The 15,100-nt window shown below is 42.0% G+C and overlaps 1 protein-coding gene across 2 annotated transcripts in view; it reads right to left on the reverse strand.

Moving 5' to 3' along the window:
- grid2 (glutamate receptor, ionotropic, delta 2) overlaps positions 1 to 15,100 on the reverse strand; it is a 994,028-nt gene that overhangs the window by 11,252 nt on the left and 967,676 nt on the right. For both annotated transcript variants that reach the window (XM_043674402.2, XM_043674401.2), the window contains one exon: positions 982 to 1,222. In XM_043674402.2, coding sequence (XP_043530337.1) covers positions 982 to 1,222 — 241 coding nt within the window. The remainder of the gene's footprint in view (positions 1 to 981; positions 1,223 to 15,100) is intronic.

Here is a 15,100-nt window from a genome sequence, read left to right on the forward strand (position 1 = left end):
TAATAGCAGAATCACCATCCAATAGTAGATATACTTTTCTGAGGCTTAGAAAGCAGGAGCTGGTTCAGCAGACAGGAATGCTGTCAACTGAGAATGAGCAATGGGACTTGTTCAATATGGTCTGTCAGTCATTGGAACACATGGTCTACATGCATCTCATCACAATGCATCTATTTCTACTTGCCAACCAAGCAGTATAAATGTTGTTTGCTTTTACTTTCGTACTTCTTGCAAATTGTCCTCAAGAGGGCAAGACCTAAAGCTTTGTCAAAATGTGTTTTTTTGTCAGCAATATTCAAAGTTGGGTACTACCAGACAATTATTACTGCTTAATGTTTGAGCAATTTCTGCTCAGTCTTCAAGTTTAAGTTGTTACATTAATATAATTTAGGGACATCTTCACTCTCTTTTCATCTGAACCTCAACCTTTAAATTCTCATCTTTTTGTGTCTCCATGGTAGTCCTCAGCTCTGCAACGCCACCACTTCAGAACCTTCTGATATCTATGTGCTCTTTCCATACTGGCCTCTTGAAGGTGCTAATTTGAATTGCTTACTGCTGGTGGTAATTCCTTCAGCTGACTGGGTCTTAACTGCTGTAACTCCATTCCTGAATCCCTCTGCATTTCTACCTCTAGTTCCTCATTTAAGAAGCCTAACTCTTTCCCTCACAATACTCTATCACCTCAAGTGACCCTGCGTCCAAACGTTTTCCATATCATGCCTGTGAAGCATCTCGAGATGTTTACTCTCTTGTAGTTGCTACACAAATGCAGTTTTTTTTTTTGCCTTGCTTATTTTGTAAGCTGACAGCTTCTGCACTGGGTATTTGAAGCCACGTGTTTTTTTTGGATTTTATTTTAGCGTGTACAAAGTAAATCCTCAGATGGTTAGCAGGGAACATCTCACGTGGGGGTGAGACAGCTTTAAAGCTGTCACTTTATCACTGAGGTGGCGTGTGCTGATGGCTGCAGAATGTTACCTCTTTGGAGGGGACACGGGATCCTTTCCTCCTGTTCCACCAGTTTTCCACGATGGCTATGAGGCAGGCCAAGATGATGCCAGCAGCCAGGATGCAGAAGACCCCAGCAAAGCTGGCCAGATCGAAAGCACTGCCTTTCTGTTGCGCTCGGGATGAGGAGTAGATGTCACACTGCGCTGACTTTGGCCACCACTTGTGCTTCAAAATGTCGAGGTCTCCATGTTGCAGAAGTTCCAAAATCCTTGAGTTAAGGAAGAGGGAGAAACATTGTAAATACATGTTATGTCTAAGATTTCCAAAAAGCAGCAGGCGGAGAGGCATAAAGATGGCAGAGATTTACAGCACAGAGAAAGGCTCTTCAGCCCATGATGTTGGTCATAAATATCCACGGAATTCATTTTTATCCCATTTTCCAGCACTTTGCCTTTGCATCACAAGTGCACATCTACATATTTTTTAAATGCAGTGAGGGTTTCTTCCCCTACCATCTTGCAGGCTGGGAGTTCCAGATTCCTGCTATCATCTGGACAGAAATGTGTTTGCTCAGTGGTTAACACTGCTGCCTCAAAGCACCAGGGACCTGGATTCAATTCCAGCCTCGGGCAACTGTCTGTGTGGAGTTTGCACATTCTCCCTGTGTCTGTGTGGGTTTGCTCTGGGTGCTCAGGTTTTCACCCACAGTCCAAAGATGTGTAGGTTAGGTGAATTGGCCATGGGAAATGGGGGGGGGGGGGGGGCTTACAGGGATAGGGTAGGGGGCCAGTTCTGCGTGGACTACTCTTCAGAGGATTGGTGTGAACTTGATGGGCTGAAAAGACTCTTATTGCACTGTAGGGATTTTATGATCCCATGATCTCCTCTAAACCTTTTGCCACTTTAAGGTTATCCAAAGATTCCATACACTGCATATGTTTGTCAGTGAATCTGTACATCTATATGTTTGAGTGCCTATGTAGGTGTAAAATATGTGATTGTTAGTATTTTCTGAAGCTTGTAGGGGCTGTAGCATTGGTTCTCTAATCCTGTACAGTTCACAGCAAGCTCACAAATTCCCTGGCAGCAATTCAAATGGTTCCCACACAGGGGCAGTCTTGACACATGAAGCAGAATTTGGAAACCTCCCCAAGTACAATCAATCCTGCCTCTCATGCATAAGAATGACCAAAACACATGTTTTCTTGAAGGCTGTACATGTATTTAAAAAAACTGAATGAAATGCAAGGTAATAAGAATGAACACAGAAGGTAAAATCAATAGGCAGAGACATTGGTTAAATCTAGCATCGGATATTTCTGACACCATTTGGCTCCATGTCATTACTTCCTGTGCATCAAGCATTCTATAGGTTTTATTTAGGAGGAACGTAAATTAAAATAACAGAATAATGCACGTGTGGCCACATGTGTCTGGCACATTTCTTGTTCAGCAAGGTGGATATGTACGTGTACCTGAAGTACATTACCAGGAAACTGTAAAGCCAGCTGATACTGAACTGGTTAGATTGAACATTGAATGAGGCTTAGCGTTTAAAAGTTTTATGGCAGGGAGGTTATGCTGGAAGTGTACAAAGTGTTGGTTAGGCAGGTTATGCTGGAGCTGTATAAGATGTTGATTATGTCACAACTGATGTATTGTGTGCAGTTCTGAAATCCACATTCGGGGAGGGGTGTGTTTGCAATGGAGAGGGTGCAGAGCAGATTACCAGGATGTTATCATCTATTCTCTACAGCTTGGAAGCAGGCCAATCAGCTGATCGAGTCCACACCAACCCTCTGAAGAGCATCCCATCCAGACTCTCCCTATCGCCATCAACCTGCTAAATCTCCTAGCCTGTACACCCCTTGGACACTTTGGACAATTTAGTATGGCCAATCCACATAACCTGCATATCTTTGGATGTGGGAGAAAGCCCACGCAGACAAGGGGAGAATATGCAAACTCCACACAGTCGCCTGAGGGTGAAATCAAACCTGGGTCCTTGGCGCTGTGAGGCAGAGGTGCTAACCACTGAGCCACCTGGCTGGAGAGTTTCAGTAATGAAGATAGATTGGGTAGACTGGGATTGTTTTCCATAGAGCTGAGGAGATTGAGGAAATGATGTATTGTCACTTGCACTTGACAGTGAATAATGCTGTAAAATACAGTGAAAAGCTTCACCAGTCACCACAAACTGGTGCCATTTCAAATAGGTTACGAATTAAAAGGCTAAAAGCTGTAACTGAGAGTCCTGAGCTGGCTGACCAATGACACCTGGACAGTCACCCCTCGTCACTGCCTCACTGCTGCCTGTGCCAGACCCACCATTGTAGGAGTCAGGCAGCATCTCTTCACCGCTGGGCCCACCTTGCTGATATCACTACTTGTGCCAGTTTCCATACCGAACCCACACCTACCCCACAACCAGGACTCTTCAGCTCTGCTCCTACCTCGAAGACATGAGGAATCCCCACTCTGGGGCACACCATGCTACTGCCACTGTGGCTGCTACCACGCCAATGTTGGGGAAACCTGCTCTGGGCCTACTGCAACCAAGATTCCCTGGCTCCACTGCTAGACCAGAGGGGACAAGATGGAGATGCATATAATGACAAGTGGCATAGGAAGGATAGACTGGAAGAACATTTTCCCCTTGATGAGGAATCAATGACCAAGGAATATAGATTTAGGGTAAAGGGCAGGAGGTTTAGAGGACATGTGAGGAAAAACCTTTTCACCCAGAGGGTGGCGGGAATATGTAAGGAAGAGATAGGCAGAAACCCTCATTTAAGAAAGATTTAAATGTACATTTGCGATGCTAAATGTATGGGCCAACCGCTGAAAAATAGGATTAGGATAATTAGGTGGTTGTTTCTGTCTAGCACAGAGATGAAGGGCCTTTTTCTGTGTTATAGACCTCTATGATTCCATGATTCTCTGAATCTATCTTTCAGGAAAATATTGAGAACCCACAACCAATTCTCTTGTATCAGCCAAGATAAAGTCCAAAGTAATTGTTATGAACCAATCTCCGTTCACATTACCAATCATTCCATAACTGCACTGGCTTCTCCAGGAATTAGGATTTAATTTTCAGAGGGAGGCAGGGCCAACAAAAAGAAAAATCTTCTAAATTATTTGAAGAACTCTGTATATTAGTTACAAAAACAATCTGAAGGAACGGGTGAAGGGAATGGCAATTTGAATTACAGTAACGAATCATCCCATTGGATAATGAAGGCACCAGCTTTCTTTCCAATTGGTGTAGGGAGGGGCTTAGCATGATGGTGGACATGCTGGGTGATGAATGGCAAGAATAGTTGGAGGTCACGTGAAGAAACCTCTAGGGTTGTGACCGACCAGAGTTGGCAACTGTATGTGTTGTAATATTATTGTTACCATGTACTGTTCTGGCTTGACTGTGAAAGAAGGATGTGAATGCACTGGACAGGGCACAGAGGAGGTTTATGGGCATGTTGCTGTTGTATGTTGAGATTTATGAGCATGTTGCTGTTGTATGTTGTAAATGTACCTTTAAAACAGGATGTCTTAAACTGTTGTCAATCATTATATGCCTCTGGACAGGATGTAACACTATAGTCCTATGACTGTCGATTGATTAAAACAGCAGTGGATGCAAATGTCAAATGTATCGAATTAGCTTTTTGGCTTACACTTATAATCTTTAAATAAAGAACCTGCTGTATCATGTATCTCAGCTATTATACAATATACCTTTATGACACATACTCATGATATCGACATTGTATCATAGCACGTAACCCGAGAGTAGAAACATTTAAGACTCCATCTTAACTGGGGCTATGTGAAGCATAACATGCAAATAGAATCAAGTCCCTGTTTGTAACTGAATAGCTTAAGACTAGTTCAATATGGAAGTGTCTATGGCTGTAGCAAATTATATGTATATATATTTCTGTACTGCAATGTTCATATCTAGTTCTTATGTTATGGTAGCTCACACAGCATTATCTCGTGAGGTATAAATATCCCATTGAAGGGAAAAAAACCTAAACCAGTAGCAGATCAGAACCAACATATTATTTCGCCAAATCTCGTCATATGGTTAGTACTTCTACAATTCATTAAAGAACATAACAAATGCTGTCAAAAACAGAGAATGTTAGTGATGAGAAAAGGTTTGATGAACAGGGGTTGTTTGCTTTGAAGAAAAATTTAATTGAGATGTGTAAACTATGAGGGATTAGTTAGAGTAAATAGGAAGGAACTGGTTCACATTGCAAAGAAATCAATAACCAGGGGATGTAGATTTAGAGTAATTGGGAAAAGTAGTTGAGGAGGAATGTTTCTCACTCTGAGGATGCTGGGGTGTCTGGAAGTCAGCGCCAGAAATGATAGGTGAGGTAGCCATTCTCACATTTAAAATGCACTTGGATGTGGAGTTGAAGTAACCAACAGAGTTACTGACCAAGAACTAAAAAAGGAATGAGGCGAGATAACTCTTTTTGACTTGGCACAGACACACGGATGGAATTTAACGCCCTTCCCCATGGTGTGTTTGGTTGCTTGTGGTATTTGATTGGGGCAGAGAGCCTTGTGTATGGGCTTCCTGTTGTAATACCAAATAAGGTTCTGAAGTAGACAGTTAATGGTCACTAGTGACCTCAATATGTAGTTGTACCATCAAATCACGGTCGCGGTGGTTGTAAAGTACATGCATCATACAAGGGGGTAGCATCCTCAATCAAAGACATTCATGTTTAGGATGTAGGTTTGCTCATTGCACTGGAAGGTTCATTTCCAGATGTTTTGTCACACTACTAGGTAATATCTTCAGTGGGCCTCCGGGCGAAGCTACCTAGTAGGGTGACGAAATGTCTGGAAATGAACCTTCCAGCTCAGCGAGCAAACCTACATCCAGAACCTCAACTTGAGCTACAAATCTTCTCAAAACTCACTAAGACCTATAGGTGCAATATGCTAAAAATGGCCCGAAAATGGGAAGCAAATGTCATCTGACAGAGTGCCATCCGCTAACAGTTGTACTTCATGCACATTCATTTTTAATCAAGGAACCTGGCATTGGGAAAGGAGAAGATGCCAACTGAGATCCAGATCCTGCCCTTGCTGCCAGCTAACCTGTTTCCACTGTCTCACAGCCACACTGTCCTGCCATCACTTACCTGTGCCTGGCTCACTCGATCATCCTGGGAGTGGATGGGCGGTGGGAGGGAGAAATGCCACAAAGAGCACCGAGCCTCTGATTGGCCGGCAGTGCTCAGTGGGAGGAACATCTGCCTCCAAGTACTGATTCTGGGGAAGGTTCCCTAGTTGGCATTTAATATGGTGGGCATTCATAGCAAAAGGCTCCTGCTGAATCTCTAGCTGATTGGTGAGAGCCAATTCATCGACATTAAACTCAGTCTAATTGGTCACATGGTCCTTGTTGGTGGTTAACTTTGTGCTTGGGGTATGGGTGGGTTATTCTTTAGAAGTTCGGTGTGGACTTGTTGGGCCAAAGGGGCTGTTTCCATACTGTAGGGATTCAATGATACAGGACTCACAGCAGAGAGAATTTCCTTGTCTTTCTGATCGATAGGCCCTAATTTAACAACGTCATTGATTCCCCAGATGAGAATCTGGTACACAATAAATGAATATGCCACTGCTTCCAAACTCAAAAATCCAAAATAAATAATATTAAAATATATGTAAATCACATACCTTTACACTACAATACTTGCATTCATATAGTGTTTTTCCTACTCAGGATGCCAAATGACTTTTAGCCAGTGATGTACTTTGGAAGTTTTATCACAGGTTATGAAGTTAGTTGGCTTGCGCAGAACAAGTTCCTATTATTGAATGTGAGATAATGCCTGTATGGCCTGTTATATTGCTACTGGCTGAGGAATAAAAGAATTGGTCAGGACATTTAGGAGAGCCCACCTGCAGTTTTTCATTACAGCACCCATCCAGTATTTCACCTGTGGGGAAAGACAGGGCTTTGGTTCATCATTGCATCTGAAAGACAGCATCTCCAACTGAGCTGCATTTCGTGAGCTACGCACTGCAATTATCAGCCTGGGCTTGGTATTGATACATCTGGAATGGGGTTTGAACTCACAACTTCTGGATTCAGAGTACCAGGGGTGACACAGTGGATCTCTAATGCAGGCAATTGAATTTGCACTCCAAAAAAATGTTCTTATTTCGAGTATTCCGTTTCCCAGTCAGTGAATGCTTTGAGCCAGAAAACAGAATGAAATCATATGCAGTCTTCTCTTGTACTGCAGAGTTTGTCATGACACTCTTTAGATTAAGAGTCTCATTATTGACCAATTGAGCTATAAATCATAGGTTGATATTTGTGTGCTGGCGGGCAATTAGCTATAATTCAGAAAGGGTCATAGGTATCTCTCTCCATTACAGAGAGACATGTTACATGGTTAAATGTATTGCACTTTTGCACATTAGCTTTGCCAACATTGCAGTGGTGAGACTAAGTGAATCCTTAGACAAACATCTAAAGCAACTGGGATAAAGAGATAGATACACTAAACATTCTTCTTTGCATTAAGGTATTGGTATAATATGGTTAAGGATGCCCCGAAAAAGTCTTTAAACAGAACAATCTTGATAACCTGTATTAGGTCCATTAGATATTATTTAGAGGCAAGTTACACTATATCTGAAATTCACGATAACTCCTTGTAAAGCATCAGTCTCAACATATGAGTAAATATACAACTTAATGACAACTGGTTGGCTCTTCCCAGGAACTGTCCTTTACATCCTGATGAACTGAGCTTGTCAGGAGATGTCTGTTGGCCCTCTCAGGTACAAGCTCCTATTTATGACAACGTGTGGCTGGTGGGGCACCACTCTGTGAGTATGGGGTATACTTAGAAGCTATGCCTTTGTGAACTACCACAACTGGGTACAGGAATTGAACACACATCACCCTGCATCATGCTTTAAACAACTGAGCTAAGTGACTCCATTCCTCACATTATGGGGTGCTTTGTGTTGGAAACTGCACTGTGAGGAGGCAAAGATGCAACTGCTAAAGTCTTCTAATACCTACCAACCACACAATGAAAATCTCAGATCTTCTTGTAAGGTTCTCTGTTATTTGCTGGTCATAGTAATTTTGCAAACTCAAAGCTAACCTTGCATATACCAGCAAAAAGGTCCATGGGATGAAAATAATCAAAGCTTAAAGTCAGACAGCACCAGAAGTCAATAGGTGCTTCATCTGATGAAGGGGCAGCACTCGGAAAGCTTGTGATTTCAAATAAACCTGTTGGACTATCACCTGGTGTCATGTGACTTCTGACTTTGTCCACCACAGTCTAATACCGGCACCTACACATCATATCAAAGCTTAGTTTATGAAACAGGCAGAATTTTAAAAGACTTTAATTTCACGATTAAACTCTTGTCATCTACATAGGGAGGGTAATTGGTTTGGCACACCGCCAGGCAGTTACTTAATTTCTTCCGAAAACAAGTGTAAAGCAAAACATAAATGCATACCACCTACAAAATGCAACAAGAGCCATGAAATTTCATCTGCAGAACAAGTAGAAATGCTTGTCAATTTTGTGACCCTTGATTCAAAAGTCAGGTGAACCACAGCTAAATTCTTTTTGAATTCAGGTATAAACCTTTGGTAATTAATGGGTGTAATTATATTAATGTCCCATTTCAGTTTAAAAAAAATGCGAAGCAGCAATTATGTAAATGTCTTACTGTGATACCCTCTGCCATAAAAACATATCAAGCTGTTTCTGTATTAGGAAAGGTAAATGTGCATTACGCAAATTTAAAAACAAATAATGCCAAATCAAACCAGAGCATTATTAAGAACAAGAATGTTGATTTATGCCTGATACTATTACTTCTCAAAAAAAAACCAAAGAAATGCAGATACTGGAAATCAAAAACATAAGCAGAAATTGCTGAAAAAACTCAGCAGGTCTGGCAGCATCTGTGGAGAGAAAGCAGAGTTAACATATAGGTCCAGTGACCCTTCTTCAGAAATTCGGCGTAGTTCTGAAGAAGGGGCACTGGACCTTGAAACATTAACACAACCTCAGATAGTCACTTTTGCAATGCATTCCCATTTAAAAATCAGTCTAGAGTAACTGTCATTCCCTGAGATTATTTTGCAATGGTCCCCTCATCTTCTTGGTTGGTCTCCTATATTTTGCCTTTCATAATCCTGGTGTCATCTAAACCTCTGTTGCCCCTGTATCAACATATATTGTGTCCCATTCCCCTATCCACTCTGAGTTCGCTGACCTCTTTCTCTGCAATGTTTCATTTCAAAATTATCATCCTTGTTTTCAGAGCCTTGCCTAAGTCTGAAATCTCCTCAGCTCCAATGCTGTCTGTGATAAATGTACTCCTCTAATTCTAGCCTCCTGAATACCTAACTATAAATGTACCATTATTGGCAGCTGGGCCTCGACTCCAAACAATGGAACTCCTCCCTATATCACTCTGCCTCTCTAACGCTCTCTTAAATGCCTTAATTTGACTCCTGAAATCCTACATCCTTGACCAAGCATTTCATCATCTGATCTAATATTCGTTTATGGAGGCGTGTCATATTGGCCAGAATTTGATGCCTGTCCCCAAAGAATTAGTAGACTTGCCAACTCTCCAGGATTGTCCCGTCATCTCCAGAAATTAATTGAGAAGACTCTTCAGCGATCAAATCCAAAAGGAAAAGAATCATACTGTGGTCTTTTATTTGTTGTCACACACTTCTTCAACACAGGAGATGAGAGATGGGTTGGTGGCGAGACTGTTTGATTGGCTGGGTGTAGCTATGATCAAATTTCAAATAAACCTGTTGGATTATAACCTGGACAAGTTGGACTGAAGGGTTGTTTCTGTGCCTACATCTCTATGGTGTTGTGTCATTTTTAACAATTTAAGAGACAGGCAAAAAGGAGTGTGGATTGGTTGGCAAGACCATTCTGATTGGCTGAGGTGTTTCCTTGTAGAAAGCTATGGGAACCGAGGGACTGTTCTTGATTGTTATTGTTGTGGAAGAATCACTCAATGTTCTATAAAAGAATTGTTAGTAGACGCAGAAAATCCTTCATGAAGTTAAACTTTAATCTTGCAAAATCAAAGCTGTGAGACCCAGCAAAATGGCGTTCCTGGCTCCCCACAATTTATTTGTTCTCCTCCAGTTTATACAATTTATTGGTCCGATGCTTATCAAATAACATTAGCATAGCCAATCATACTGGCTTGCTTTATCGTTCTAAACTAATCATTGCCTGCCACACTAGTTCCCTTCATCACACTTAACCTGTCAGATTACAACGCTATCATCTTCAGCATTAGCCCATCTCCCAGTGATTTAACTAACCTATCACAATGCACTACCATTATCTGTTACTGGAGCTCTGTAACATGATCCCTGGCATACATTGCAACACTAAGTTAACTACATTACTGCCATAATAACTTCCATATTATTTGGCAGTCCTGTATTTGTCTAGGTAAGTATGAGACATGTGTCTCCCTTTTCAGCAAACTTCAAGCAAACATAACATATGGTTTTGGAAAGAATTTACAAGTCTTTCTCTCTGTCACTAGTGTACTGTGTTTGATTGGGAAGAATAGTTCCTCCATGACAAATACTTGGACAAGTAAAAACTCAGTAATCACAACCAGCAAACTGAGAATGAAGATGGATGGGTCATGACGGACCTAGAATGAACTGCAAAAACACTGTGTCATACAAGTTGCTGCAGAAATGCAGACTCTGAATAAGGCATTTCAGAGTTCCTAGATATAACGGGCTCCAAATAAAACTCTTACACAGGTTCTGTTGCACAGAATTTAAAGCACTTTTGAGTAAAGAATGTCAAATTCAGTTCAAAGAGTCAAATCAATAGCCATTCACTATGCTTTTCGCAGCGCTTGGTATTTTGATACTGAGGTAAGACAGAGTTACCAATGAATCCTCCAACACTGCAGGGAGTACATTACAGATGGTGATATAAAAATAATCCTCATTACCCCTGCTGTGTGTCGACTGTGGCTCAGTGCTGGCTTTCTTGCCCCTGAGTTGGGTGAACGGATAGGTTCAAACCTCACTTCAGCATTTGGGCATCACTGAGTGAGTGCTGCATTGGTAGAAGAACCATCTTTCAGATCAATATTAGATTGAGGTCTTGTATGCCCACTTAAATTGGCATAAAGGGCTTATGGAGCCATTTCAAAGATGGGTAGGGAGATGTCCATCGCCAATGTTTAACCCTCAACCAAATCATTGCTGAATGCGAGATCTTATTGTGTGCATCAAATGGCTGCTGCATTACAATGTAAACTGCACTTCATAAAAGTACCCTATTTGCTGTAATGTGCTTTGGGTCATCCTGTGACTGTGACAACCACCACGTAAATACAATACTTTCTTTCCTTGTAAATTACATTAAATCTTTTGGTTACTGGACTTCCAGCAAATGAAAACAATTTCCCTTTATTTACCATTACTACTCTCCCAGTCATAAGAGTATACAAGAATTAGACAAAGACCATTCAGCACATATAGCCTGCTCTGCTATTATAAACATAGCCCAGCCAGCTCCAAACTAAACATCCTTTTTGCTTTCCTTTATTGGTCAAAGTATTGAGTACAGGAGTTGGGAGATCATGTTGCAGCTGTACAGGACGTTGGTTAGGCCACTGTTGGAATATTGTATGCAATTCTGGTCTCCTTCCTATTGGAAAGATGTTGTGAAACTTGAAAGGGTTCAGAAAAGATTTACAAGGATGTTGCCAGGGTTGGAGGATTTGAGCTATAGGGAGAGGCTGAACAGGCTGGGGCTGTTTTTCCTGGAGCGTTGGAGGCTGAGGGGTGACCTTATAGAGGTTTACAAAATTATGAGGGGCGTGGATAGGGTAAATAGGCAAAGTCTTTTCCCTGGGGTAGGGGAGTCCAGAACTAGAGGGCATAGGTTTAGGGTGAGAGGGGAAAGACATAAAAGAGACCTCTGGGGCAACGTTTTCCACAGAGGGTGGTACGTGTATGGAATGAGCTGCCAGAGGAAGTGGTGGAGGCTGGTACAATTGCAACATTTAAGAGGCATTTGGATGGGTACATGAATAGGAAGGGTTTGGAGGGATATGGGCCGGTGCTGGCAGGTGGGACTAGATTGGGTTGGGATATCTGGTCGGCATGGACGGGTTGGGCCGAAGGGTCTATTTCCATATTGTACCTCTCTATGACTCTATGACTCTATGTTGGTATACCATTTGTTGGTGGCAAATCAAGTCAAAATAGTGATATCCTTGAGCATAATTAATGGGGTTGATTTAATAGGAAAATTAAGTTACAATATAAATTGTTGCTAGAACTTTTAAAAAGCGAATGGAAAATTAGCAGGAAACAGACTTTGGAATACTTTGGTACAAATTTCCGGTTCTCTTTCAGTGGCAACCTAAGCAGAGATGAACTTTGCTGCTTGGAAGATAGTTTGCGTCTCTTTGACCAACAAGGCTGTCAGCACTTCATCAGTGAAAGGCTCAAGTCAATAACAGTATGACTATTGTTGTGTGGTTACTGGGTCAGGTGTTCTAACCAATGCTGTGTGGGATATTTTACTGGCTATGACATTACATCAATTACAGGGTCTCATTATGTCAGTTGTCAGTCCTCCTGTGCCACATTCCAGTTGGAGATTGGAGACACCAAGAATTCTCCCCAATTCAAGTCCTTCCAAAATCCACCACCTCCATTACCTTGAATTACAAAGGTAGAAAGGGAACCTTGAGAGGAAATGCGGAAGCTGGGTGTAAACAGGGAAAGGAAAGCACTGCTGGACCAACGCTCCACCCACCCCATTCCCGTGACCACCTCCTACTCCCAGTGTAACAGAGCCTGCGGTAACCACATTGATCTGTACAGCCACCTACAGACTCACCCTGAGAGTGGGAGAGTGTCGTCCTCATCTGTGAGGGATTGCCAACGATGATGATGATGAATAAATGTTTCCCTTGACATTCATGGCCATCTCTTAAGAGTTAATAAAATGCAGGATAAAAGCAAATTACTGCAGATGCTGGAATCTGAAACCAAAAAAGAGAAAATGCTTGAAAATCTCAGCAAGTCTTGCAGCATCTGTAAGGAGAGAAAAGAGCTGACGTTTCGAGTCTAACCGAGCAGCTTTGACAAAGGGTCATTTAGACTTGAAATATCAGCTCTTTTCTCTCCTTATAGATGCTGCAAGACTTGCTGAGATTTTCCAGCATTTTCTCTTTTTAGGGAATAAAATGCAAGACTTTGCTTACTGTAAAGTACATAATGGAAGAGAGTTGGGGTGGGAAGGGATGTTAACCCAGTGTGGAAGGATTATCTCTGTGCAGCAATGAAAGAAATTTGAAACCTTTCTTCAACCTGTGCATTTCTGTTATAACATGGTTTGATCTGATGTCTTGAAGTGCATATTGCATCCCTACCTCTGGGCCAGAAACTCTGTTTCAACACTTAATGACCATGGAAAATGCGTTCATGATGTGGCCAAACAGGGTGATTGTCAGTCTGTCAATCCTGTTAACACACCTGATGGCAGGAGGTAAGAGTGGTAAGAGTTCATGCTCAATTGTCCTGCAGTAATGAATAAAAAAAAACCATGCAGTACTTTGCCGAGCTTGGTCACGGACTAATCCAATGGAAGTCCACAGTTCCCAAAACCCTCTGAGGGTGTGCCAGCTGAAGGAGGAGAGAGAGTCCGGGGACAGAGAGACGACCCATTCTCAGAAGTCCAGTTGGTTGGTCAAAGGAGGCTGGGTGCCTCAATTTGCAAAAGAGTTTTCTTTTTAACCAATGGATGTCAGAATTATGACAGGTAAAAGGAGGTGTGAAGGTCAGTGTACTGCTTGTTAGCCAGGTGCAGCAGGAGGGTTTCCTCCAGGTCTGATTCTTCTTCACTTCTGCAGACTGCACAGTTAGTTAGCCTAACTCTTATACTCTTGATCACTGTCTCCCATAACACTCCCATCTGCGGTCACCTACTGAGAACTATAGAATGACTACAGTGTGGAAGAAGGCCATTCAGCCCATCAAGTCATACTGACCCCCACCCCATCTTTGTAACCCTGTATTTCCAAAGGCGAATCGATTTAACCTTTGAACTGTGGGAAGAAGCCGGAGCACCCAGAGGAAACCCACGCAGACACAAGGAGAATGTGTAAACTCCAAGCAGACAGCCGCCTGAGGGTTGAATTGAACCCTGGTCCCCGGCACATTGAGGCAGCAGTGCTAACCATTGACACACTGTGCTCTCTGCTCTTGAGGTCTCATGGATGGATGGTCTGTTAATTTGATCAGCTGAAGGCCTGTGACAATGCTGGGACAAGGTAAATGACATCCTGTGACATCTGCAGGACGTTCTGGAAACCACGACGTAGGATTTCTGTAAAATGACATTGCCCTAGCAGCTCCCACACCTTTGCACAGAGTACGTATCAGCACCTCAATGTCTGCAAATGGTGCTGCAGCAATAATGAGGTGATATTTCATAACAATGTCACTTTGACATCTGCCGTATTGGAAAAGTGACAACTTGCCATTTTATTTCATTTTCTAGATCTAACCTGGGGTGTATAGTTGTAGATCAAATTATTTACATGAAACAATTGTCCAATCAGATCCTTCTGCATCTCAAAGCTATAAAACCTCTCACCAGGTAAGACAATTTGCCTCCTTTTATTAAATAGAAACAATGGGTTGTGTATCAAATATCTGTGCATCTCTTATGTTAGAAAGTCATGTACAATATACAAAGTGCTTATTGTGATGCAGCAAAGGGATTATAATAATCATTAAATCCAAGCTATAACGCTGGTCAAGTAGCTGGGTTTGCAGCATTCCAACTTTTAATTATTGCTGTATCATTTCTTTTAATAATAAGTTTTTACTGTTTAATTTCACCAGTCTTTTCTGTTCACAGTGCCTTCAAACAAACTGAATTATTAGTGTCAGAACCACAGCACATGACTGCCCCAATTTCCCTTTCCACCCTGTTTCTGTAGGGTTTCATTATTCACTTTCAATTGCATTTTGGGTGGATGGATTGACATCTATCTGTCATATACAGAATAGCTGGGGCTGTGGTGAAGCACAAAATGG

Source organism: Chiloscyllium plagiosum, unplaced genomic scaffold (assembly GCF_037043375.1).
Source record: "Chiloscyllium plagiosum isolate Xiang-an unplaced genomic scaffold, Cpla_swu_hap1 HiC_scaffold_36, whole genome shotgun sequence".
Classification (NCBI taxonomy): Eukaryota; Metazoa; Chordata; class Chondrichthyes; order Orectolobiformes; family Hemiscylliidae; genus Chiloscyllium; species Chiloscyllium plagiosum.